Source organism: Brassica napus, chromosome A9, assembly GCF_020379485.1.
Source record: "Brassica napus cultivar Da-Ae chromosome A9, Da-Ae, whole genome shotgun sequence".
Classification (NCBI taxonomy): Eukaryota; Viridiplantae; Streptophyta; class Magnoliopsida; order Brassicales; family Brassicaceae; genus Brassica; species Brassica napus.
Genome location: NC_063442.1, coordinates 15,352,133 through 15,379,001, shown reverse-complemented (window position 1 = coordinate 15,379,001; position 26,869 = coordinate 15,352,133). Strand labels below are relative to the sequence as shown.

At 34.7% G+C, this 26,869-nt stretch overlaps 4 protein-coding genes and 1 pseudogene across 4 annotated transcripts; 3 read left to right on the top strand and 2 right to left on the bottom strand.

The window, feature by feature from the left end:
* The first annotated feature begins 2,083 nt into the window (after positions 1–2,083).
* LOC106404635 (pectinesterase inhibitor 10) lies at positions 2,084–3,128 on the top strand. The gene has a single exon (XM_013845338.3). The coding sequence runs from the start codon at positions 2,230–2,232 to the stop codon at positions 2,842–2,844; it is 615 nt and encodes a 204-aa protein (XP_013700792.2). The 5' UTR covers positions 2,084–2,229; the 3' UTR covers positions 2,845–3,128.
* A 5,914-nt stretch (positions 3,129–9,042) lies between these two features.
* Positions 9,043–10,510, bottom strand: LOC106447960 (HMG-Y-related protein A). The gene is made up of 2 exons (XM_022713448.2): positions 9,868–10,510; positions 9,043–9,776 (listed from the first exon to the last, which is right to left on the bottom strand). Exons 1-2 carry the CDS (start codon positions 9,919–9,921, stop codon positions 9,336–9,338), a joined length of 495 nt encoding a protein of 164 aa, XP_022569169.2. The 5' UTR covers positions 9,922–10,510; the 3' UTR covers positions 9,043–9,335.
* A 163-nt stretch (positions 10,511–10,673) lies between these two features.
* Positions 10,674–14,412, bottom strand: LOC106445424 (putative clathrin assembly protein At2g01600). The gene is made up of 15 exons (XM_013886981.3): positions 14,169–14,412; positions 13,991–14,060; positions 13,814–13,911; positions 13,440–13,578; positions 13,210–13,337; positions 13,055–13,147; positions 12,921–12,971; positions 12,735–12,800; positions 12,573–12,638; positions 12,419–12,499; positions 12,247–12,327; positions 11,981–12,166; positions 11,812–11,890; positions 11,579–11,694; positions 10,674–11,211 (listed from the first exon to the last, which is right to left on the bottom strand). The coding sequence occupies exons 1-15, from the start codon at positions 14,256–14,258 to the stop codon at positions 10,840–10,842; spliced, it is 1,716 nt and encodes a 571-aa protein (XP_013742435.1). The 5' UTR covers positions 14,259–14,412; the 3' UTR covers positions 10,674–10,839.
* A 5,388-nt stretch (positions 14,413–19,800) lies between these two features.
* LOC106447961 lies at positions 19,801–23,853 on the top strand (annotated as a pseudogene).
* An 818-nt stretch (positions 23,854–24,671) lies between these two features.
* LOC106449262 lies at positions 24,672–25,792 on the top strand. The gene has a single exon (XM_013891045.3). The coding sequence runs from the start codon at positions 24,945–24,947 to the stop codon at positions 25,521–25,523; it is 579 nt and encodes a 192-aa protein (XP_013746499.2). The 5' UTR covers positions 24,672–24,944; the 3' UTR covers positions 25,524–25,792.
* Positions 25,793–26,869: the final 1,077 nt, after the last annotated feature.

Genomic DNA, 26,869 nt, shown 5'->3' with positions numbered 1-26,869 from the left:
AAGTTTCTCTCTATGAGTATCAAAACACCATCCATTTTTCTCAAAAATAATTTGGTCGACGTTGTTGTTCAAAATGTCAAAGGTGGGTTAGTTAATCAGAGAGTGCTTTAGGAACAAAAAGGGAATTTTATAGGAATAAATGTTCCCCTGTGACCCTATCTTTATGTCTTATCTAAATGTCATTTTCTTTTGCTGAGTGTAGATTTTGAGCCAGTCTCGCCACGAATCTGTACAAAATTAAAATCCATAATTAATTAAAAACATCATTATGTATTTCTGAATACTTTTTCATTTGAAAAGGTGACTAAATCAAAAGGGTAGACCCTCCCACACAGATAACGTCAATGGCCCTCATGTAAAAGAAAACAAGAGAAGCATTCTCCATCAGGACCATCACATTCTTAACCAACACTCTTCAAAAGGTCAAATCAATATTATTATACATCATTTAGAATACAAACTAGGCAAATGCCAAAACTGAAAAATAAACATAAAATGAGTAATGCATGTATATATTACATGTCTTAAGGTAGTAACTACGAGTCTTCTATCATAAGATTGTGTGGTGTTTTGTATCTCTTCTTAAATATTATGTTGGTCTGTTTAAAAAGAAATTATTTTCTTTCTCCTAATACCATGATAGTAATGGATTTTCAAATCTTAACTTAAACCCTACTCATAATTTCTATAAAAGCAAAAAAAAATAAAAATAAAAATTCTATCAAAGCTTAGAAATCACATTTTTAGTCAAAACAGCACATGTTATGTTTTATTATCAGGATTATAATATCCTAATTCTTATTTTTATATGATTCTATTTGACTTTAAATCATCAATGTCCAAAGAAATAAAATATTCATTTAGACGTGAATAATTCATTTGACATCCTTATAATAATATACTATGAGAAAATCTTAAAAATTTATCATGAAAATCGTATAAGCTATCATAAATGTTAAAATTCTATACTATTAAAATATGAAACACAACTTTTAATAGGAAAATGCGAGGTTACTCTGATTACTACAAGTTTTTTTCGTCACAAACTTATAACAAGTTGGTTAAGATACCATATAGCATACGACTCCTTTATTATTAGAGCCCAATAAATTAGCCAGCTTTGTGCTAATGTATTGATTTGGAATTATATTAAAAAAAAAAACAGAACCATGTATATTCCTAGTAGTGCGAAAACTGTATATTGGTCTTATACTTATAGGCTAAAACATATTTCGTGAATTCAAGACATCAGACCAAATGACTAATAGCAGGGACGGATCTAGTAAGGGAAGGTGTGGATGCACTTGCCCTCGTTAAACTTTGAAATCATTGTAAATTTGTTAAGTAAATCTCAGTTGATTGAAGAGATTCATTTCAAGTTTCTTTTTATTACCCTAAGGTGCTGTTAAATGGAAAGATCTTGAGGTCTTAACCGTATTACTTGCAAGTTGCAACTGGGTACTGCCCGATCTCATTCCCTATTAGTTTAATGCGTTTCCATTTTTAGTTTATAGATATGCTACTGGTGGCAATCTAGTGAATACATAAAACAAAGAAGGTTAATACAATATAACATCTATAAATTAATACTCGATAAATTAATAATCTCTATAAATTAATAAATTTTACCGGTCTCAACTTGAGCCGGTTCAAAATTTGACACAAATCAATAAAATAATAAAATAAAAGTTTTTCAGAAAATTTTATGTAAACATATAGTCTCATTAAAATTATAAATTAATAATTTATATGTATACATATTTGATATAACTAAGAACCTATTATTATATTATTTGTTTTGTACTCACAATGAAATTATATTTATATTTTCTTAACAATTAATATATTTTTGATGAGATTTAGTAATATTATATTTAAAATCACATTTAAATTCTATACAATATATATTATATACACCAAATAATATAATAAAATTCATATACATGTCAAATTTCAAAAAATAACAATTAAAGTTTATACATTAAAATCAAATATATTTTTTAATCTTTAAATAAATATATCTTAAAATAAGAAATCTAAATAATAAAACTTTTGTAAATTAATATCTAAATAAATTAATAAAATTACTCTACTGTTAAAATCAAACCATATCCCTTAGGCCTACATAAAATGTTAAATCAAACCATATCCCTTAGGCCTACATAAACAGCCCCACTCAACTAAAATCTTTACCGGAGCAAGAAACCCCAACAAAAACAAACAGTGAAAATGGTTAGCCAGAGCCATACGGCGACGTTTCTTCTCTTCACCACCTTTCTCTTCATTTCCCGATCAATTTCAGCCGCTCATTCCCCTCCACGACTAAACGCCACAACCAACGATCTAGATTTCATCCGAACAAGCTGCAACGCTACTCTCTATCAAGACCTCTGCTTCAACTCTCTCGCCGGCTACGCCTCCATCGTTCAAGACAGTCCCGCGAGGCTAGCAAAGATCGCAACCGGAGTGTCCCTCTCAAAAGCAAAATCCACGCTGGCTTTTCTCTCCAAGCTCTCACGCTCCGCCGCCGAAGTCCAAGACTGTGTTTCATACTTAGATGAGGCAGTTGGTTCCATTAGAGACTCTCTCCGAACACTACGCAACATGAGCCGCGTTGCGGCGGCTCCTTCATCAGGGGAGACGTTTAGTTCACAGGTGAATGACGTGCAGACGTGGATGAGTGCAGCATTGACGTATGAGGATACGTGTACGGACGAATATGAAGAAATGGATGAAGCAGGAGAGATCAAGACGACCGTTTATGATCGTGTGAACAAACTGAAAAGGTTTACTAGTAATGCTCTTGCGCTTGTTAACACTTATGGCAACAATGGAGCCCCATGAGATGAGATTATGAAGAGTTTTTAACTTTAATTTAAAATTTTCTTTTGATATCTTTTTTACATTGTTAAAGGTATCTTTTGATTTTTCAGTATTTTATGGGTTTCATTTTCATAGTGGTGTGTGAGAAAGAAATGAAAGTTTAGTGGAGGCTTCGGAAAAGGTAGTAGGGAGTTCATGTTTCATTGCTTTGACTCTGTTTAATTTTAAATATGCTTATGATTTGATGAATTGTTGTATCAACTAGGGGATTTTGTTTTGATATGAGTTTAATGTGGGTTTAGATAGATGTTAAATTGCCAGATTTTGTATGTTTTGTTAGGTCAAAATAGTAACAAGAAATAACTTATTAACTTTCACAATTCCAAAGTAAAGTATAGCAATAGCTAAGAGCATCAGTACTAGTACGAGATCCACTAGATTTTTTTTATTTAATTTTTTTATCACTAAGTATATTGATTATTGAAAAATGACATGTATAAAACACAATTTGATGAGTTTGAATTTCTTAAAAATAAATTCATTTCTCTTTTCACTTTATCCTTCTTTATTTTCTTATAATTTATTTTAGCGAGGGAAAACTTAACTAATGCTCTAAAGTTCGATCAGTTTGAAGACATATAAGTGTAATTGGAACCCCTCACCCCCCCCCCTCCCCCCCCCCCAAAAACAAATCTTACTTTTCTCAAAAGATCATAATAAGGTAAGGCTTAACTAATTATAGTGTAGAAGACAAGTTACAAAAAAATTGTAGTGTAAAAGACCAATTGAAGTTAAATCAGTCTCTTTAGTAGTGTTATCATGCAATTATCAAGAGTATGGTAATACACGTAACACCATTCTTTGACTAAACTGCATGTATATATAGGAATATATGTATATACAATTACAGGGGATGATCCAGTAAGAGCATCTCCAATGTAAAACTCCATTTTTTTCTTCAAAATAGAGTAAAAGTGAAAATAGAGTAAAATTGCTCCAACTCTACTCCATTTCTCACTCCATTATGAAGTGATGAACAAACAAAAAAGAGATTACTCCATTTATGGAGTAAATTTCATTATGGAATGAGATATGGAGTTGGATTGGAGCATTTCTTACTCCATATTTACTTTTACTCCATTTTAGAGAAAAAAATAGAGTATGGATGGAGATGCCCTAAGGAAGGTGTGTCCATACGGGTGCGTACTTGCCTCCATTAACTTCTTAGTATTTGTAAAGTAGTTAATTAAGTAAATTTCGGATAATTGAAGAGATAAAATGCAAAATTCGTTTATTACCTCCATTTAAGTGTATTTACATCATGTTAGTTTTTCTTATTCGCCTTGCCATCCTTAAATGACTGCATTAAACGTTACTATATGTTTTTAACTTCCTTAAATAAGTTCAAGTTTCTAAAAGTAATTTATGTACAACATTTTACAAGGAAAGTACGTAGCTAATTTTCTTATAAAATATACAAATTGTACATATGAATATACTACAATAGTAGATATAGATCACAGTAGTATGTCGACCAAAAAAAAAAGATCAGTCATATGAAGTGGTTATGAGTTTTGATGTGTTTTTTTCTTCTTTTCTCGACCCGTGAAATGAGTAGGGCAATCCACGAGACCAAAAAATCGATGTGTTCATACCCATTTAATATTTTTGTTTGTTTGTTAATGGACCCACGCGCGAGTCGTTCCAAACAAACAAAAACGTCTTCTCTTTTGTTCACGAGATCACTGTCCCAAATTCACAGGTTTTGTTCACTACATGCCGGTATTTGTGTACTTATGAAAGGATGTTACTGGTAATGAGAAACGATCGCTCGTCGCAACTTGGAAGTCTTTTTATACATGCTTGCTTAGAATATTCGTACTTTATGAGTAGACTACATACTTTTAAAACTAGTTTTCTCAATGTTAAGTTGGATAGATATTATGAATACTGATAAAAATAATAATAATATGAGTATTGGCCTACTCAAATATGTTTTATCCAAAAAAAATCCCCCTTTGAGCAGCAGGCTTAAGCATGATTTACTAATATCAAAATATATATACTTCGAAGTTCTATTTCACTGTACTACTTAGGTCCAGTGCATGTCCATGACAGGCCCTCTTCATCTTCTAAGTTTTGTTCATAACTCATAACACATTAATTCAAGTTTTATATATATATTTCCAAGTTGTTGTTATCATTTGAGAAGCCTAATTCCTGCTGAGACCGAAAGGAACAACAAAACCTAATTCCTAAATATTGAATGACAATGTTAATAATTTCTCCAACATCTATCTTATTAAAACTCAAGTACAAAATTGTAGTGTTTGCAGACTTGAATAGGACTATTAAAAAATTTGGAGTGTTTGGAAACATGGATTGTAGTCTTTTAAAAAAAAATTATTTTTGTTTGAAAACAAGGATAGTAATATTAAGAAAAAAAATAATGGGCTTATGTTTTTTAAAAAAATTGAAAGTTATCTAGGCCACTTTTAAAATATACCAAAATGGGTCAATCTAATTGCCTAAATTTTTTTTCTAAACTAACCATAAAACAAAATTTAAACTTTATATACATATTTCAAATCAAAATAATAATTCAAATTTGATTTATATCAAAAATTGATTCAAAAAAATATATATATATTCAAAAATGGATTTTTACTAAACTATTTTTCAATAACCATTATAAAAAAATATTGTCAATATATATAATAAAAATATAATACAAAGCCCAATTTGAAATACCAACTCAAATTATGGTTTTTATATTTCATATTAAGTTTTAAAAGTATAATCTATGTAATTATTTATATGATGGTATGTATAAAATACTATTAATTATATGATTACTTATATGATGGTACATATAAAATACGATTAATTATATGATGATAAAATACGATATATAATAATGACTAAGGATGGGCTTTTGGGTACCCATACGGGTTTGGTTCTGATCGGTTTGTATTTCGGGTTTTCGGGGTCAAAGATTTCAGCCTTATTAGAATGTTTCTAAATTTTGGTTTGAGTTCGATTTGGATCTTTGCGGGTTTGGTTTGGGTTTGGATAAATAATTTAAATTATTTTTAAAGTCTTAAATTATTATTTATTTTAAATTTCTCAAAATGTATAAATAAAATAATATATTACGTATAAATTTGAATAACATATGTCATAATACTTAAGCTTAACATATCAATTGGCTTGATTTAAAATTTTGGATACGGAATCAATAATTATTTTAAGTTTTTTTGGTGATTTGAGTATACTTTAACTATTTCAGATATTTACTTTTGACTATCTATATATATTTTCAAGTATTTAAACCAATTTAAAAGTATCATTTTGATGTTTTATATACGTTAAATCTTAAAATAATTAATATATATAAGTATATAAATCTATTTTTAGATAAATTCAGATACTCAAATACTTCGGTTCGGATCAGATTCGGTTCTCTAAATAACAAAATTTTGAATAATTAGAATATTTAATCAATTTATGTTCGGGTTTGGTACTATATTTTTGGATCGGTATCGGTTATGTTTCTCGAATTCATTTTTCCAAATCCCAATAATTACATGAAAAACAAATATCAACATATTTTTCAAAATATACACCCGAACATTGTAGTGTTTGGAGACTTGAATAGGACTATTAAAAAATTTGGAGTGTTTGGAAACATGGATTGTAGTCTTTTAAAAAAAAAATTATTTTTGTTTGAAAACAAGGATAGTAATATTAAGAAAAAAAATAATGGGCTTATGTTTTTTTAAAAAATTGAAAGTTATCTAGGCCACTTTTAAAATATACCAAAATGGGTCAATCTAATTGCCTAAATTTTTTTTCTAAACTAACCATAAAACAAAATTTAAACTTTATATACATATTTCAAATCAAAATAATAATTCAAATTTGATTTATATCAAAAATTGATTCAAAAAAATATATATATATTCAAAAATGGATTTTTACTAAACTATTTTTCAATAACCATTATAAAAAAATATTGTCAATATATATAATAAAAATATAATACAAAGCCCAATTTGAAATACCAACTCAAATTATGGTTTTTATATTTCATATTAAGTTTTAAAAGTATAATCTATGTAATTATTTATATGATGGTATGTATAAAATACTATTAATTATATGATTACTTATATGATGGTACATATAAAATACGATTAATTATATGATGATAAAATACGATATATAATAATGACTAAGGATGGGCTTTTGGGTACCCATACGGGTTTGGTTCTGATCGGTTTGTATTTCGGGTTTTCGGGGTCAAAGATTTCAGCCTTATTAGAATGTTTCTAAATTTTGGTTTGAGTTCGATTTGGATCTTTGCGGGTTTGGTTTGGGTTTGGATAACTAATTTAAATTATTTTTAAAGTCTTAAATTATTATTTATTTTAAATTTCTCAAAATGTATAAATAAAATAATATATTACGTATAAATTTGAATAACATATGTCATAATACTTAAGCTTAACATATCAATTGGCTTGATTTAAAATTTTGGATACGGAATCAATAATTATTTTAAGTATTTTTGGTGATTTGAGTATACTTTAACTATTTCAGATATTTACTTTTGACTATCTATATATATTTTCAAGTATTTAAACCAATTTAAAAGTATCATTTTGATGTTTTATATACGTTAAATCTTAAAATAATTAATATATATAAGTATATAAATCTATTTTTAGATAAATTCAGATACTCAAATACTTCGGTTCGGATCAGATTCGGTTCTCTAAATAACAAAATTTTGAATAATTAGAATATTTAATCAATTTATGTTCGGGTTTGGTACTATATTTTTGGATCGGTATCGGTTATGTTTCTCGAATTCATTTTTCCAAATCCCAATAATTACATGAAAAACAAATATCAACATATTTTTCAAAATATACACCCGAACATTGTAGTGTTTGGAGACTTGAATAGGACTATTAAAAAATTTGGAGTGTTTGGAAACATGGATTGTAGTCTTTTAAAAAAAATTATTTTTGTTTGAAAACAAGGATAGTAATATTAAGAAAAAAAATAATGGGCTTATGTTTTTTAAAAAAATTGAAAGTTATCTAGGCCACTTTTAAAATATACCAAAATGGGTCAATCTAATTGCCTAAATTTTTTTTCTAAACTAACCATAAAACAAAATTTAAACTTTATATACATATTTCAAATCAAAATAATAATTCAAATTTGATTTATATCAAAAATTGATTCAAAAAAATATATATATTCAAAAATGGATTTTTACTAAACTATTTTTCAATAACCATTATAAAAAAATATTGTCAATATATATAATAAAAATATAATACAAAGCCCAATTTGAAATACCAACTCAAATTATGGTTTTTATATTTCATATTAAGTTTTAAAAGTATAATCTATGTAATTATTTATATGATGGTATGTATAAAATACTATTAATTATATGATTACTTATATGATGGTACATATAAAATACGATTAATTATATGATGATAAAATACGATATATAATAATGACTAAGGATGGGCTTTTGGGTACCCATACGGGTTTGGTTCTGATCGGTTTGTATTTCGGGTTTTCGGGGTCAAAGATTTCAGCCTTATTAGAATGTTTCTAAATTTTGGTTTGAGTTCGATTTGGATCTTTGCGGGTTTGGTTTGGGTTTGGATAACTAATTTAAATTATTTTTAAAGTCTTAAATTATTATTTATTTTAAATTTCTCAAAATGTATAAATAAAATAATATATTACGTATAAATTTGAATAACATATGTCATAATACTTAAGCTTAACATATCAATTGGCTTGATTTAAAATTTTGGATACGGAATCAATAATTATTTTTAGTATTTTTGGTGATTTGAGTATACTTTAACTATTTCAGATATTTACTTTTGACTATCTATATATATTTTCAAGTATTTAAACCAATTTAAAAGTATCATTTTGATGTTTTATATACGTTAAATCTTAAAATAATTAATATATATAAGTATATAAATCTATTTTTAGATAAATTCAGATACTCAAATACTTCGGTTCGGATCAGATTCGGTTCTCTAAATAACAAAATTTTGAATAATTAGAATATTTAATCAATTTATGTTCGGGTTTGGTACTATATTTTTGGATCGGTATCGGTTATGTTTCTCGAATTCATTTTTCCAAATCCCAATAATTACATGAAAAACAAATATCAACATATTTTTCAAAATATACACCCGCGCGCCTGCGCGGGTCAAAATCTAGTTCACATTACACCACATGCAAATTCGAGTTACATTCTCATCATACGTCATTTTCTCTACTCATCCCCTATTTTTTTAATAACAACAAACACAACACAATTAACCATTAAGAAATACTAAAACCGAAAATGAAGAGAAATACTGTATTTTATTTAAAAGGTTAAAAATTGCTAAAGTTTCTAAATGAAGCTTGGTTTAACTTTCGGTGGCCTTCCACGACCCCGACGCTCACCATTGCTAGGCTGAGACCGACGTGGCCTCTTTAACCTTCTCCGATTCTTTCTTCGCCTTCTTCGGAGGTCGTCCTCGTGGCGTCCCAGGAACACTCGGCGATACCTTTGATTTCGCCTCTGAAGAAGAATCGTTCGCCTTAGGAGGACGACCTCTAGTCCTAGGCGGAGAAACCGAAGGAGCTGGGATCGCCACGTGGCTCGAATCTCCCTGAGGTTTCGGAGGACGGCCACGTCCACGCTTGGGCGGAGCATGTGGATCTGGTTTCATGTAGTTGTTCTTCACCATCACGATCTGGCCTGATTGTTTCATCTGGTTGAGATGGTAGTTGAGAAGCGTCGAGTGAGACGGTGGTAAAATGGACTGAGTTGACTCAATGTGCTTCGCGATCGCCGTTTTGTTGCATCCGTTTGCGTCGTTAGATGCTTCGATCGCTGCCATGATCATCTAATTCCCGCAGAAATTAGAATAGTTAAAAAAATTTAAAAAAAATCGAGATTACAATTTCAAGATCTGAGTCGGTTAAGTTGTATTATACCTGAGGATATGGTGGGAGAGAGATGGGATGCTGCTCCGTCGCCATTTCAAACATGAATTTGCACAGAGAGTGGAAGGAAGAAGAGAGAGTTGTAATGCTGCTTGAACGGAGAAACTGTGTGGGTTAAAGAAAGGGATTTTTGAAAAAATAAAATTGGTTTTCTTTTTGATTAAATAAAAAGAAATATTTTGTGTTTAAAGATGATCGGACGGGTAGGGTAATACGAGGTTGATCTAACGGTTGCGGAACTATCAGAACGTTATCCCGCTGGATTGCTAACAAGTGACATGGCTGAAGGCGATCAGTTGATAACTGATAAATTTTGTGCAATTTACGACATTCTCCCTGAATTTGAACTTTGGCCCTGTTCGTTTTGTAAACTGGATGAGAATTCCAGACGCGGCATCCGCACGCAGTAATTGGATACAGCAATCAGATGTTGTTCGTTCGCGATTCTGGAAATTTTGGATATTTGGATGAGCTTGCTGTAGTTGGAAGCGTTCAAACATCTCATCCAGAAATCCCAAAAAATCCGGATGAGTTTTCAAAATTAATCTGGATGCCGCGTCCAACTTAACCTTCTATTTCGCGCCAAACGAACATCGGTCCGCGTCTGCGTCTGGATGCCGCGTCCAGTTTACGAAACGAACAAGGAAGATAATAAATAATTCGGTGGTTTGGTTCATTAAAGTAAAAACATGTCGAGTTTCCAATGGACGCAAAGGGGAAAAAAGCAATGAGAACCAAAAGATGAGGCCCATTAGAATAGAGGAGTGTGTAGTTCGAGAGCCCATAAGTTTTAAGAATGCGAATAAAGGGATTTACTCGTATATATGCATATCATCTCCCAGCTATCAATAAGAACAACATTGATCAAACAAATCATGTGAATTCAATTACTCACAAGTCACACAAAAAAACCAATTCGCTCTCTACCTCTTCTCCACCAGAAATAAACACGTGAAAACATAATCAGATGAGACCAGTGCTGCGGAACGGATTATTATGTTGGTTAACCGCAAAATCACCAAACCCGCTGGTGTTTGGCTGCTGTGAAACCGGGAATTCCCCAAAATCACCAAATGGATTACTACTATTATTATTGGATTGGGGGTTTGGTGCTAATGCTAGTTGTAGTTGATGCTGCCCATAAGGTGGCTGGTAAGCACCAAAGGGGTTGTTCACAGCTGGCTGCTGAGGTGGCGGAGTACCGTTGGACGTTGCAAAAGGATCGTGAACTTCAAATGGGTTGGGGGCTGGTGCACCGTAGACAGGGCGTTGGGAGGCTATGTAGGCTCCATCATCGTATAGACTGTTCAGTGTAAGCGTGTCTAACCCTCCAGCCTATACATTTAATGGTTTTTTGAAAGGTTAGTCTACAAAAGATGTTGATGAACTACATACACACTATAACAACCAAATTGCCTTCTAGTCTACCGTAATCCTCCTAAATGATTAGTTAGACTAACAATCAACTTTCTATTCTAACGGTTCCATAACTACCAATTTACTAATGACAAGCTTCCTAGTATCAAGTTTTAAAATTTCCATAAAACAATGCATGTGATGACTTTTCATAGTAAACTTGGGAGACTTTCTCCACATGTACGTACTGCTGTGGCTTCTCAAAAAGTTCCAATTATCCAACCAAATCTTTAGCCGGAAAGTGCATTCTACTGTTTAAAACATGAACAAAGAGAAGAATGCATACCAATTGCCTATCGGTGGCTGCAGAGATGTCGTTGCTTGGTGTTGTTACCAGGGCAAGCTCCCATCCTGTAGGGTCGTAATCGTTTGCTTGAAAAGAACGAGGCGTTGAAGAGTTTCCTGGAAACAGAGACCAAGAACATACATGAATCAGCTACAATAAAGGGTAGAATCACCTCCAGAAACTGGAAGGAGACTTATGGACATGATTGAGATGGTATATAACAAGAAGCTCACCATCATTTGAGATTATGGCCAAAGCAAGTGCATTTTGGTCCTCGATCGCTGATGCATCGGGAGCGGAAGTGTTCAGACCCTGCGTGGAAAATTGAACAAAAGAGAACCTGAGAGTTCAGAATAGCAACGGAAATCAACACTCATACAGCAACAACAATAGGATTTTCACCAGTAGATCATCTGTATCAATGATGCTCTGTGACTGAGTGGTAGCTGAAGGAGGCGGCGGTGGAGAATATTCTGTGTCTTCAGATGCAAGAACTACATCATCTGAAGGCAACACAAGTTCACGTTCTTCATGAGACGGTTCCGTATCTTGGTCAGGAAGTCCATCATCTGGCCTATAAGTTAGAAGCTGGATGTAGACAACTTCGTTAGCAAGAGGCTTAAAGGCGAAGATTCCTGGATCATTAATATGAGAAGATATGAATATACCAGTGGTTCAGCTGGGGCATCGACAGCGCGAGGTGCTTCTTTAATATACTCTTCCATTGTTGCAAGAAAAGATTGTGGGGGCTGGAGAAAAACAAAACAACGCATTGCATTAAGTAACAGGTACAAAGTAATAATCATCCATTTAAGTTGTTAGGAAACGCTAATATGGTACCTCTCTTAACACAGGAAACTGAAAATTCCTAGCGAGTTCCAATCCTTTACATGCTTCATAGAATTCAGAAAGGCTACGAGCCTGCAAAATTATTATATTTCTAGTTAGACAAGAAAGTGACTACACAAGTGAAGTCTACGCAGACAGACATCACCTGCTGACCAGCACGCTTGTATATTTCAAGGGAAGTGATGGCTTCATGTTTAGGCATTTCAAAGAACTGCAATGAATGAATGAAAAACTCAGTAGGGAGGAAGGAGATAAGATAGAGAGAGACATGCTAAACTATGATGGCAAAAATACAAACCAAACCTACCTTGTCAATGAGATTGATGATTCCGTCATTAATAGCACAATAGACTTTAAAACTCTCCTTCAACACCTATCAATCATTCAATCACAAAGAAGGTAAGAAATTTTCGAGCTTTGCAGAGCAAAACACCAATAACAGTCCCCACTTGTGGAAATTATAAGTCTATGACCAGGATCATTATAACTTTACCAGAGCGAGTGCGTATTGTATAACATGATTGTGGTTAGCAGCACCTTCTGGCTGATAAAAGGAAGTAAAAGGGCAAGACAGTTCATTGATCAGCAAATGCAGCCACAAACAAATAAGATAACAAAAGAAAGTACCCTGCAACCGATGAGACGATAGAGAAGCTGCTGCAAAGCTGGCAACTGGAGCAAGATTTCTTCACCATCTAAATCCCTGGTTCTACTGTACCCCTGCCAATCCATAATATATAAGAAAAGAGGTTCAAACGCAAGACAAAGAAAACAAGTGATACCTTATCGTGGCCTGGGGTAGCCTTAGTAAGAGGTTCAGCCTCAGTATCATATCTCAAAACCCTGAAGCATTCAAGCCGTTCCTCAAGAAACAATGCATAAGTACGCACCCAAGCTGAACAATCCCAAGCTGTGATAGAAACCAAAACAATGCCCTCCATAAGAAACCTCTTTTGATCCAAAAAATGTAGCAGAAACACTGAGTTGATAACTAACTAACTAACTAACTAACCGATAGGGCCTGAGTCATCCTTGAAGTTAGAAATCTGCAGAATCCGAACTCTCTGCGAAAAATTGAGAAGCTCCTCTCTAAATGTGGGGTCTCCTTCCCTTAGAAGCCGGTGAATCACAATGAGTGTTTTCAGTGCAACCTGTTGAAGCAACAACAAGAGAGAGGATACGCATAAAGCAAATAAGTTCATCAACAGCTTCCAAAAAAAACACAATTCATATGCTTTTATTTTATTTAACACAATTTCAAAACCTAAAGGATCGTAATCATTCAAAAATGAGCAAGGTTGGTCTTCAAACAATTACTAAATGATTTATACATATATATATACATATTTTTTTAAATAAAATTGACGTTTAAGTGAGAACTAGTACCGTCCAGTTTCTAGTTTTATGCAAACGGCGGGAAAGGGCGTGAATGCAATAAGCAACATCAGCCCGAGCACGTGTCACTGCTGTTGCTGCGAAGATTTCTGATACAAATAGAGAAATGATTTTTTTTTTTTTTAAAACAGATCTTAAGGATTCAAAAAGAAAATCGAAATCACTCACTTCTGAGATGGCGATCTTTGGGAGGACACTCGACGTGATTCGTAGCTTTCACTATGGCAACATCTAAATCCTATAAATAACAACAACATGAAATTGTTTTTAAAAAGAAAAAAAATATTCGAATTGACTATCAGATACATATAAACAAAGATTTGAGAAAATCGGGAGAAGCGCGTACGGCGTAATCGCTGTTGACGCGGACAAGGCCGACTTTGGTGGTGTCTTTCAGGGCTCCATAAGCTTTACGCCATGTTTGTAGCGTTCCCATCGGAAGAAGACTCTTTCAGATCTCTTCCTACCTTCTTCCCCGAGAACACTGACCAAAGAGAGAGAGCAATAGAGTGAGCAACCAAAAAGGGGCTCCTTCCGTTTTTAAAAATGTCAATAAATTCATACCAGAAAATATATATATATGAAAATGCTATTTATTGAATTTTCTTACCAAGATTAAGGAAGAATTGATTTTCTTTTGATTTTATTGGACTTTTACTGTACATTTTAATAAATTATTTCTGCATTTGTTTTTTTTTCTAGAAATTTATTTCCATATTTACATCATGATGATTATTTTTTTTCAATAGTAGGATTCATAATTAAAGCTCACGCTAAGCATAAATGGTAATGATATACATTCTTGAAAATTTTGACAGTAGTTATGACCTAACTAATAATAAGAATAGAATCTGCTCCTCTGGATTTTGTTATCTATAATTGTGGCACCTTTTTATTAAACAATCACAAAGCCATGTGTGCCTACGCGATATATTGCTCATCGTACACACTTATATAAAGCTTTAAAAGATGGTTAATGAAATAAATAAATTAAAAAAGGTTGAGAAATACGGTGGAGATTACAGATGGGAGATTGAGAAATGTTGGCCACCTAACCAACATCCGTCCACCCATACACTTGTCAATACAAGTCTACTTGGATTACATTGGCGGCTCTTGTCTCACTTTAATTTTATTGATAGCAAAGCTAAGAGCATGTTTATTGTAAAGCTAAGGTTTTTATCAAGTCTCTTACTTTTAAAATATAAAAAAAGTAATTAAAAGTATAAAAAAGAACTAAGATATGTCTCTTATTTAAAAAATATAAAAGACATCTCTTAACTTAATCTTGCATCTTTTCTTCACTTCGCAACTTTTAATTAGTTTAGGTATTTAATTTTAATTAAAATTTAATAATTTATTTATAATATACTAAACTAATGATATTTTGTTGTTAAGAACTCCATTTTAAGAGTTCATGCGATGAACATGCTCTAATGTGCTAGCTGACAATTACTAAATGGGTTAGTGTTTTACTCCATCCATTCCAAAATATAAGATGTTTAGTTAAAAATACACATATTAAAAAAGTTAATTTTTATCTAGAAAACAATATTAAAATTATAAATTAATAATATTCAATCAATTACAAAATAGATTATTAAATATGATTGATTGCCCAATTTTTAATAAAGTAAAAGTTACCTAAAAAAATGAAAACATCTTATATATTGAAACATTAAAGTTCTTTAAAACATCATACATTTAGGAACATATGAAGTATTTACTAATTGGATGGTAACTATTTGAATTCACCATCCAATTAGGAGTATGATTGGTAAATTTTAGAATAACTTAAATAGAAAAAAGATTTAACGAACTATTTCCACATCAAAACTTTTGTATACCAACAAATATACACAATTTTCAACATGGTCATAATTGCACACAACTAAAGTATCATAACATGTTATCTCTCCTTGATATCCGTGATATCCAAGCCTTTAATCAGGCCTGCTTGCTAAGATATCGTGGCACCTACTCAAAAAACCTGATTGTCTCCTATCTCGCATCCTAATAGGAAAATACTGCAATAATTCTCCTTTTCTCATAGTTGAGCAATCACCATCTTCCTCCCATGGTTGGAGAGGTATCTTACTAGGCAGAGACTTCCTAGTGCAACATCTTAGCAAGGCCATAGGAGATGGAGAATCAACTAGCATCTGGAAAGACTCCTGGATTCACCCCAAGAAAAATCTTCGACCTTTTGGACCAGCTTCGCTTGAAGATCAGGATCTGCTGGTCTCAGACCTCCTCTCCCGTGAAACTAAGGAATGGAACCAAACAAAAATCTGCAACCTCATGCCTGAACTAGCAGCTCATATCCAGAGCCTGCGACCCAGTAAGTTTGGAGCAGCAAACACGCACATTTGGAGCTACCATCCCTCATGGGAATATACCACAAAATCAGGCTAGCTCTCCCTACAAGCAACAAAAATCCAATCGACGCCAACACTCTTGGACTGTGACCTGAATGCAGATGGCTGGAACTGGAATAAGCATATTTGGTCTCAGAAAATGCTACCAAAGCTCAAGATGTTTCTCTGGAAAATAGGACACAATGCCTTACCCACGGGTGAGAATCTTCAGAATCGAGGTATGCAAATTGCTACTACATGTTTCCACTGCGGAGAACCAGAATCTACCCTTCACTTCCTACTACACTGCTGATTTGCACAAGAAGTCTGGGGTCTATGGCCGTGGTCAAACTCCTTTGATGCGCAGCGATGTACCTCAATAAAATCAGCCATCATGTCATCCTACTAGTGGAAAGCTCTCCCCCCTTATGGCTTCACCAGCAATGCTTTTCCATGGATCTGCTGGTTCATCTGGATATCGAGGAACCAACTCCTCTTCGAGAAGAAAACATCGACGGGCCTTGAAATAGTACTCAAAGCGATCACTGCAATCAGAGAATGGGACCAGGCACATATCCAATCCATCGCCCCACCCCCCCCCCCCCCCGACCTCAAAGCGTAATCTACCAATAGAGCCGCTTCGCCTTCATCCTCAAACGATCCTGTGTAATACAAATGCAGCTTGGAAAAGGTAAACCAGAAAAGGAAGCTTAGCTTGGATCTTCTCAAATCAAGACGGATCGGAACGGAACAAGGGCTCACGATTCCAAGACCATATCTCCTCTGCTTGCATGGCAGAAGTCCTAGCAATTAGACACGCCCTACTACATGCGATGGAACTCAACATCAACCACATCTGGCTTCGATCAGATTCCCTAGTGCTCATCAGAGCTTTATCTTCGGGACGCCGACCGTTTGATCTCCACGGAGTGCTTGCGGATATCGTCACGATTGCTTCTTCTTTCTTTTTTTTCATGTCGTTTCACTTTCATCAGTAGAGATCTTAATGGGCCTGCGGACTTATAAGCCAAGGCATGCTTGCTTTATGATCCAAGCCCTTGTGTCTCATAAACCTTTTCCCCTATTTAAATGAAAATCTTTGGTGTTCAAAAAAAAACATGTTATCTCTCCATCAGAAAGAAGTAGAGTAAGAAAAATGTCAACACAGTTTATTTCTCACTTCAATAATAAGTGAGAGAGTAAGGTGAACTATAAACCTCTAACAAAACAATAATAGGAGTAAAAAAGATCAAAGTTAGTTTCATTTGATTGGTAGAAAATAAGTTTAATTAAAAGGGAAAAAAATGTCACTAAAATATTCTCGATAAAACTGTTTTTCACTCTATCCCTACTAAAAATAGTTAGGAACTATTCTCCACTGATCTAATGCAATGAAAAGGTTTTGATTATAAGCAGTGTCGATTTATGAATTCCAAGATTAGAAGCATACAAAAAATTGGCTACTTCTCTGAAAATAAGAAAAGAAAAAGAGGATTATGAAAGGTCGGAATAGAAGAAGATTGTAATCTTGAGATTATATTACTACACCAAAAGAAATTTTGAAAATTTGTAACTGAAATTTTTGATAAATCAATTACTCGAAAATTCATGCTTTCTTGGCATGGTCCAATGGCCGGTTCTGATTATAACTATCAATTGTTTTTGCTGCTACAAACCCAAATTTGATATTTAGTGTAGATTTAAATTTTTTTATATATATGATAGACAGAACTATATGGTATATAACCGGTGGTGGATTAGAAGACGCATGCTAAGTAAAATAAACCTCTTTTACAAATATAGATACACATGAAAGTTATCAGCTTATTTAATTTTAGAAGTTCAGTAGTATCACACGCCGATTAAATTCAAGAGTGAGAACAGTCGTTGTTTTCAATTTGTTTCTAACATAATTTTTATAATCTTAATCTCATGATCATAAGATAAGTTTTCTTTTTCAATCTATTCCTACCTAATAAAAAAAATTCAATTTTTAAAATTATACTAGATTTTTATCCGTACATCCACGCAGATTTTTTTTCATTTTGAAATAAACAATATTTATGATTTGATCGACGATTTTTTATTGTTTGTATATGTTAAATGTGCATATTGTGGCTGAATGTTAAACTAATCAAAGTGATATACTACATAAGTAATTTATAAAATTATACTAGAATTTCATCCGTACAACCTCTTGGTCGGTCGCTACGTAGCGACCGATCCGCAACGAGTCGGTCGCTACGTAGCAACCGATCCGTAAAAAATCGGTCGCTACGTAGCGACCGACTAAGCCATTTGTTTGGTTGGCGACTGATCCATCGCGGATCCGGTCGTTACGTAACTGTTTCGGACATCGATCAACGGGTATGACCCAAATACGTGCATTCTCGTCTGTTCCTCAAATGCTAACTCCCATGTACCGCAGTCATATCATTTCTCACTCCCATCGACTGAAGTTATCATTTAAACTTTACGATAAAAATTGTGAAAAATTCATTCTTATCGATAAAAATCGCGATAAACGTTTCGAATCGATAGACAACCCAAATAGGTCTAAAACGCGATTAGAAATCCACTTACGATTTTTTAAGGAAAAGCCCATAGATACTATGGCGGTTTATACTTAGTCCGCAAGAAAAGATAAATGTCAAGTTTCCGCAGATAAATGTTAAGTTTCCGCAGATAAATGTTAAGTTTCCGCAGATAATCATGAAGATCGAGAAAAATAGATTATCTCCATTTTCGAGTTATGACGGCTTAGGGGCAAGAAGAGAAAAGCTCAAACCGACCTTGGACGGAGTATATAAGGAGTCCTAGGCGAGAGGCAAAAAGAGAGACCTTTTCAGAGCAAACTTAGCACTTAGAGAAACTAGGCAACTTTCCGTTTTTGTTATTTCGGGCTGCGACTCAACTAGGTTTTGCAGTCTTAGGTTGTTAGAACTAGGAATCCCGCTGACACCTCTCATAGCCGAGGCTTCCACCTTGTTGTAACGCTCATACGCAAATCCGGAATAAAACTCCTTTTGCTCTTTTCTACGATTTCTTATTTCTTTTCGTCTTTACTTGCGTGTTCTGATTGTTTGGCGTGTGGTTTAGCAGATATCTGGGACCTCTAGGAAAGTAGCACTTTGCTAACTTTCCTAATTTAAACGGAAATCGACAGTGCGAATTTCGGTTTCCACATTAATTCATCTATTTTCCAAACAAAAAATATCCAGATAATATGTTTTCAAATTTAAATGTCTCTAAATTTTCTTTGTATTCCAAATAAATAAAATATTGAAATATAGATAATATTATAGTTGAGAATAAATTTTCACAAACTTTAAAATTTAGTTAGTATATATATTCCATTAATTAAATTCTAAAGTATTAACTTGAAATTTACTTTTTGTATTTTCATATTTAAATATATTTTGTGAATAATATTCACACACACACACACACAGAACAATCAATATGTGCCTAGAGCACTCTCCAACTACAACCCATGAGCTTATAGTACACATACACTCTGTGCACCACGCATTTCTTCATAAGGATATGCATAACCCATGTGTCGCTAGTACAGTCTGTCTATGTACCTCCGCACAACCACCCGCTGCGTCGCTATTACCAATGTCTATGTACTCCCGCACAAACACTCGCTGTGTTGCTGGTACCTCACTGTACCCCTGCACCACACCGCTGTGTCGCTAGTACCTCCCTGTACCCCCGCACCACACCCGCTGCATCACTAGCTCAGACGTCTCTGGCCCCTGCACAACATCACACCTGGTGCGTCGATAGCTTAGACATCTCTGAACCCCCGCACTCGTCACATAGTCCCTACTATATAACTATATATATATATATATCTTTATATATAAAAAAGACCTTAAATCACTTTCAGGGGGTCCGGCTCGGATGCCACGTCATCAATTTGTGCAAAGAGAGCGCGACACCTTTCCCAATCTCCAAACTCACCGTTTCACTAAACTGAAGTTACAATTGATATGGGCTTTGTTTAGTGTTTGGGCTCAAATGACTTGGCCCGCTGGCGAGCAAGTCTCAGCCTCCCGATACGTCTTCCATCGGGATTTACGTTTCATCACACTTTGTGTTCTCCCCCGTTCTAGAGACAGATTTGCTTAAGGCGTCGTGACGATACTGTTCGTTAGGGTTTTGATCGCGTCTTTTGGCTTTCTTTCCATTAATCGAAACTAAACGTCTCAACCACTTACAGATCTATCTCATTAAACATGTTCTTAACTCCTTTAGCCACAATCTCTACTTCAATGTGTGGTTATCTTCTGAGAGACGGTGTGTCTGCGGATATAAAAAGGTTTGCTTTTCTCCTCTCAAAAGACAGCTACTGGGTTTTGGGTTGCGGCTGAGCGGCTTGTCTCTGATGCTTCTAAGAAGAAACACTTGAAATCTTTCATCGAACAGGCGAAAGAGCAGCTAACCGAAGTGGATCATCAGCCGACCGAGAGATCGCAAGGCTACCCTTTCGAGGGACATCTGACGGTTGATCGTGAGCCGCCGCAGCCTCAGTGGCTGGTGCAGCAGAATCTCATGTATGCTTTCTCTTCGATCGTTGCTGGTGAATCCTCTAATGCTGCTGATGTTGGAAACGTTCTTCGGGAAACAGCTAATTTGATGCAGATTCATCAATGGTCTTGACAATATCATCTCAGGGGTAGATTTTAATATCTTTTTGGCATTGCTCTTATGTGTTTTCGATATTGTTTAGCCCCAACCTTCAATATGATATTGGTAGTGTCTTTTGCTAAGATATATATGATATGTTTATGCAGATACTAGAAGACGGTGGACCACCGAGAGCTCCACCGGCGAGTAAAGAGGTTGTGAAGAAACTTCCAGTGATTGTTTTCAGTGAGGAAATGCTTAAAACGTTAAGAGCAGTGGTGGAATGTTGCATCTACAAGGAGAATCTGGTCATCGGCGACAAAATGCAAGAGTTGCCATGCAAGCACACGTTTCGCCTTCTTTGCCTAAAGCCTTGGCTGGTAATGAAAAAAACCCATCCTTATTTATTGTTAAAAGTTGCATAGCTTATGATCAAACTGTTTGTGTGCTCTGTGATAGGACGAGCATAACTCTTGCCCTATATGCCGCCATGAGTTACCAACAGATGATCAGAAGTACGAGAGCTGGAAAGAGAGGGAGAAAGAGGCCGAGGAAGAGAGGAAAGGCGCAGAGAATGCTGTCCGTGGAGGCGAATATATGTACCTTTAGGAATCGTGACACTTCATTTGCGTTCTTACATTTCACATGTTGGTCCATTCACATGTAGTTTACTCTCTCTTTTTTTCTATGTACTGATCTCATTCTTACCGAACCTCATTCCCATAATTAATACAGAAATTCTCACTTTAAATTTATATATCACACGTGATACACTAAAAATGAATCCTTGCTACTGTCAAGTTAACAGTGGTAATTGTAATATTTGAGATTCAATCCAGAAGACCAGTTTACTCTTTACTTTTATGAGTTCAATGTTAAGCTGAGAAACAAGTGGGTTTTGAGAATTAATTGTGACAAGAGTAACAAGAATGCCTAGGTAATTCGAATTCAATTTAAATGAAGCTGGCGTAGGGTCAATGATCGGATGTTAATTGCAGAACTGAACAACTATTCAAGTGCGATGAAATGCGGTCTAGAACTCAGATCACTCGGCTGGAACAACCCACTATCGTGATCTTGTTCCCTACTATTAGAACACCCACACTTGAAAAAGAAGATGAACTTTGCATTGACAATATTGTAATAGGAGAGATTGTCAACTCATTGCCATGCAACCATATCTTTCACCACCAATGCATAAGATTGATGTATATCAAATTTAAACTTCCCAAAATGTTCGAAATACAATACAATAATGTTAATGATTTCCATTTACATGAATAATAATTTACCGTCATAATAAAAAAATTCAGTAATCTATATTATTCATCAGTGAAAAAAACAAATTCCATACGCATAAACAACCGTATATTGAAAATCCCAAAACCATTAAACAATGAACAAATTTTCATAACATAAATATAGACATCCCGCGTAGCACAGACCGACCCTAGTACTTATATATAACAGTCTTTAACATCAATCATTTCACACAACCGTTGAATCTTCTATTATCCTATTTCCGGTTTACAATCAACAATACAATCAACAATCAAGACTCCAACAGACTCGATTCACAGAGACGGATCATGTTCGAAACTAAACTTTTTATAACTATAGTACTAAACTAGCTCGGGATTTAACGGAGTAGCCCTCACTTTAGCAATGAAGAGAAGTGGTATCTATGAACTCCAACTGCTCAAATAGACTCCAAATCTGAAACCATGACGAAATTCTGAGTCATAACGACCTTCGAACGGTTTAAAACGGGTTCGGTCAAAGTTACACAAAAGTCAATCCGCTGGTCAAAGGTCAACCCGGTCAACCCTTGACCAGAAATCAATTTGACCTAACCGACCGGTTTACCCTAACCGACCGGTTTACTCTAACCGAAACGCAATTGTTTTTAAACCGATTAAACCAGTCAAACCAACCCGGTTGACCGAGTCACCGAGTTGATTCACTGAGTCGTCACAGGCGAGGGTCACCGGCCGGCGGGAATAGATGGCAGCTTACTGGCAGCGGACGACGGCATACACTGGCGGTGGAGAACGGCGGCACGGCGACGGAGAACGGCGGCACGGCGACGGAGAAGCACAGCGGCGACGATGACGGATGCAATTTCCTGCGTCGGCGAGGTTGGTGGCTACGGCGTTGTTTCGACGAGAGGAACACGATGATGGCTTTGCATGCACGAGATTCTCAGTGGTTTGGAAGTTATCGATGATTTACCAAAACGGCCGAAACTTAACTCAAATGCACGGCGGTTTTTCCGGCTTACCTTGGGCTGCGAACGCTGGTGACAAGCTGGCGTGACCCTAGGGTGTGGTGGCTCCATTGATCTCCGACGGTGGCTCAGTCCATGCAAAGGATTCTCATTTCTTCTTCTTCTTAAACTATCTCTCTCTCTTTCTCTTTATTATCTTTCTTTTCTAAACTTCTGATTTTTCTTGCAGAAAGATGGATGGTGGGTCTTTATAGACAAACTCTTTGGGCCTTCGGAAATTGCTTGGGCTTTAATGGGCTGAATTTTTCTGGGCCGTAAATGAGTCGTTACAGATATAGTGTTTATGCATAAACTTTTTTAACTTAGACTAACAAGGTATGCAACCAGTTGCGAAGCCACCCTCCCTATAAAGTCTGGAGGCACGTGCACCCACAATTATTTTATTACCTAAATTTTGTGTGTAATACCATTAGAATTTAGCTAGTTCAGATGGTAAAAGAAAACTTGTGCACCCATTCATTCCTAGTTTCAAACCTTCTCATGAACAATTTTGTTTTTATTAACAATCGTGCATCCATTAAGTAAATGGTCTAGATTCACACTGTATGCAACTGACTTAAATCCTAGCAAACAAAGACTTTAGGCGTCAAATTTTATTACAATATGCATTCCCATGTAATTTTTTTATATATAGGTTACAAATAAGAATGATATCTTTTTAGGCATATTATCATATTAGGTCGGGCATGTAGATTGGTAAAAATAATCGTTGAAATCGACTTACCAATCAAAAATATTATGGGGCTTGTAAGTTACTTTTGGGGTTTGAAGAAATAGTTTCTAAAATGTATATCATATGATCCATATATCATATACTAAAAATAAGAAAATAATGAAACATGGTAGAAAGCGAAATTCTAAAACTGATGGTCATGGCTTCAATATGTGTATTGTACAATCACATTAATACGTCTTCAAGTAATGGGAGGCGAAGAGGGGTTTGATAACTCCACAATCACATTAATATGATTATTAATGGGAAGCAGTAGAAGCATAGGCTTCTGGCTTTTAAATAATATAGATTGTGTTCGGCCCGAATTTCATAAATATCTCTTTATAGTCTTTTTTTTAACGCTGATTTATTATGATCTTACAATTATGATATGGAAAAGATTACATAGATGATTCGACAATCGACAATACTATCTGCCTTATGAAGACTTATGCCTAACTGCATCACCTTAGCCGTCCTATGAAGATCCACGCATGGCCAGATTTACTTGCACCATGTTGAAGATCCTTTGCAAGCCTTTCCTTTGTAATCTGCATAATTGTTTAATAAAACGCTCTCTCTGGAATTTAAAACCTGAATTTCATGTATCTGCAATAAATTGCATAGTCTGGGATTCGAACCCTAGACTTGGGTGTAGAAACCTTTAAACCTTAACCATTAGGCTACGGTGCTTTCACAGATTAAGCTATATTCCCTAACGTAAACATCAAGACTGGTTTCCCTGCAACATCAATCATCTGATTATGGTATTAGACTTTTGTGCTTATCAAGCATAAGCATAGTCCTAACACGATTACTTTACCACCGGCAAAAAGAATATGGTTAACGTGTAAATCTGTTACAACATTGTTGTGCACTAGAAGAAGCCTTTACTTTCATACCCAAAGGAAGAAGGTGCGATCAACTATCGTTACTTCCGTAATGACTTGAAAATGGTTACATTAGTCACTAAACATCACAACTATCGTTTTCTCAAGGCTAATCGTTCTATACCAAACCCCCACCCACTCATAAACCACATTGTTAAATCATTATAACACAACAGAAGAAATGATCCCATCTTAAAAGAAGAATCCACTAATTATTAATTAAATCCACTACCGTTAGAAAATGGCAGATTCCGACATAGAGACCAGCAGCAACCATAACAGCAACAACAGTGTCAGCAACACCTCAACCGCTTCAACAACAAGCGTTCATATTTCTGCTCTCGACGGGATAGTCAACGCAAATTCTCTCTTCACCGTTGCAGTCTTTGTTGGAATCTCTTTCGACCAACCGAGTGACCTCACTCTCACGAACCGTACCGAGTGCAACGCGGGACTAGACGTGGAACGAGACCTAGTTGTGTTTGAAGTCATCTCATTTGCATTCTTCCTCTTCTCATCCCTCGTGGCTCAAGGGCTGAAGCTAACCATCAACTTGTTGAACAGTAAAGAAACAGACGAGGTGTTTAAAGCAGATATCGATTGTGGTCTGCTTCGTCTAGGTGTGGTTGGTGCAGCGGGTGGATCCATATTGGGATGTGTGTTCCTTCTGTTGTCAATGGTTGAAATTATTCAGCTCCGTCTCGGACTACTCTCTTGTGGTAGCTCATTGGCCATTCATACCGTGTTGGCGCTTGTGGTCTTGGTATCTTCTGCTCTTAGTGTTTATATATTCACTATAATTTATTCTTTCAAGAAATGATTGAATATTTTTATATGTTAAGAACTCTAACACTTGTAAAGTAAGAATGTAAGATATAGTTGTGAATTTGTAGTATAATGTATGATGAAGCCCAATACAATGTACGAAGAAAATACATGTATCTAGATTTAAAAGCAAGTCTGGTAAAGTATAAATATCTCTAAGAGAGAAGATTTATTGTAACACTTAGCTGCCTCTTTGAGCAGCCTCCTTCAAACTCTCTCTAATCTGTATGAAATTAATCAATCTTTAATCTTTTGGTGACAACTCACAATTTCCCTTTTACTTTTTTGGTGCACATAATAAAAATTTCATGGCTATTTGCTTTTCTATCTACTTGACTATTTCTATCTAAAGAAAAGCTTTTAGAGTATAACTCTTCTTGTGTTTTTAATCCGCTATCAGTATCTGCGTAAAAAAAAGATATAATGTTTAAATAACGTAAAGCAAATATATCCTTCGGTTGAAAAGATGCTTACCAATAATGTGAACTCTGAGAAACTCGGTCATCTCTCTCGGTATTTAGCAAAACCACAAAAAACTCCAGCAATGAAACCAGCTCTATTTCTGCGCATTCCGTGAGAATTGAAATTCGACACTTGAGACTGTAAGAGCATACAAACTTATCAACAAGAATAAAGCAGTAGTGTGAAGCTATCGATGATAATAGGTTGAAGTGCATACAAGGGAAATCAAGAAACCACCCAAAACAGTCCATATATATATTGCAAAAGAGACGGAATTTTCAAATACTTCATTTAATCACTAGAACATTATTACAATCGGCTTATAATTAAACTTTTTGACTCCGACTCGATGGAGCTGTAGGAAAACTCCAACAAACAAGACCAGCAAAATTAGATTTTTTAAAGTACATATGTCTAGCTTCCTAATCAACTGAAGCTACACAAACGGAGTTGAGTTAATTTTATCGCCATGGAGTGTATTAGTTATAGCCCTGCGGTTTACAACCGAACTGATCGTACCGAACCAAAATTTTTGGTTTTTGGCTAATGTTCAGTTATGATTTCGGTTTAGTTTGACAAGATTTGAAAATCAATTCGGTTACCGGTTCAGTTTGAACGAAAAGAAGAGTTAAACAATTTTTTTTAAATAGAATATATTATACCAAAACTAAATTGGTTTATACCGAAAGTAGATTGATGTTAACCATTACTCAATTAAATTGAACTAAGTTAACCAAATTTAACCCAAAAATATCCGACTTCAATTGATTTTAACTGAATTATCAATTTACAAAAATAAAAATGAATTTCGGTCAATTTTGTTTTTGAAATTGAAAACCAAAATTAACTGATAACCAAACCGAATTGAAAAGTTATTCG

Bases quoted from the DNA above. Each gene is read 5' to 3' on its own strand.
- LOC106447960 (XM_022713448.2), bottom strand. From the start codon at position 9,921: ATGTTTGAAATGGCGACGGAGCAGCATCCCATCTCTCTCCCACCATAT. The intron at 9,777-9,867 runs GTATAATACAAC...TGCGGGAATTAG, and splicing joins CTCTCCCACCATATCCTCAG to ATGATCATGGCAGCGATCGA.
- LOC106404635 (XM_013845338.3), top strand. From the start codon at position 2,230: ATGGTTAGCCAGAGCCATACGGCGACGTTTCTTCTCTTCACCACCTTT.
- LOC106445424 (XM_013886981.3), bottom strand. From the start codon at position 14,258: ATGGGAACGCTACAAACATGGCGTAAAGCTTATGGAGCCCTGAAAGAC. The intron at 12,972-13,054 runs GTACTTTCTTTT...TCCTTTTATCAG, and splicing joins ATCGTCTCATCGGTTGCAGG to CCAGAAGGTGCTGCTAACCA. The intron at 12,639-12,734 runs GTAGGTTTGGTT...CATTCATTGCAG, and splicing joins TCATCAATCTCATTGACAAG to TTCTTTGAAATGCCTAAACA.
- LOC106449262 (XM_013891045.3), top strand. From the start codon at position 24,945: ATGGCAGATTCCGACATAGAGACCAGCAGCAACCATAACAGCAACAAC.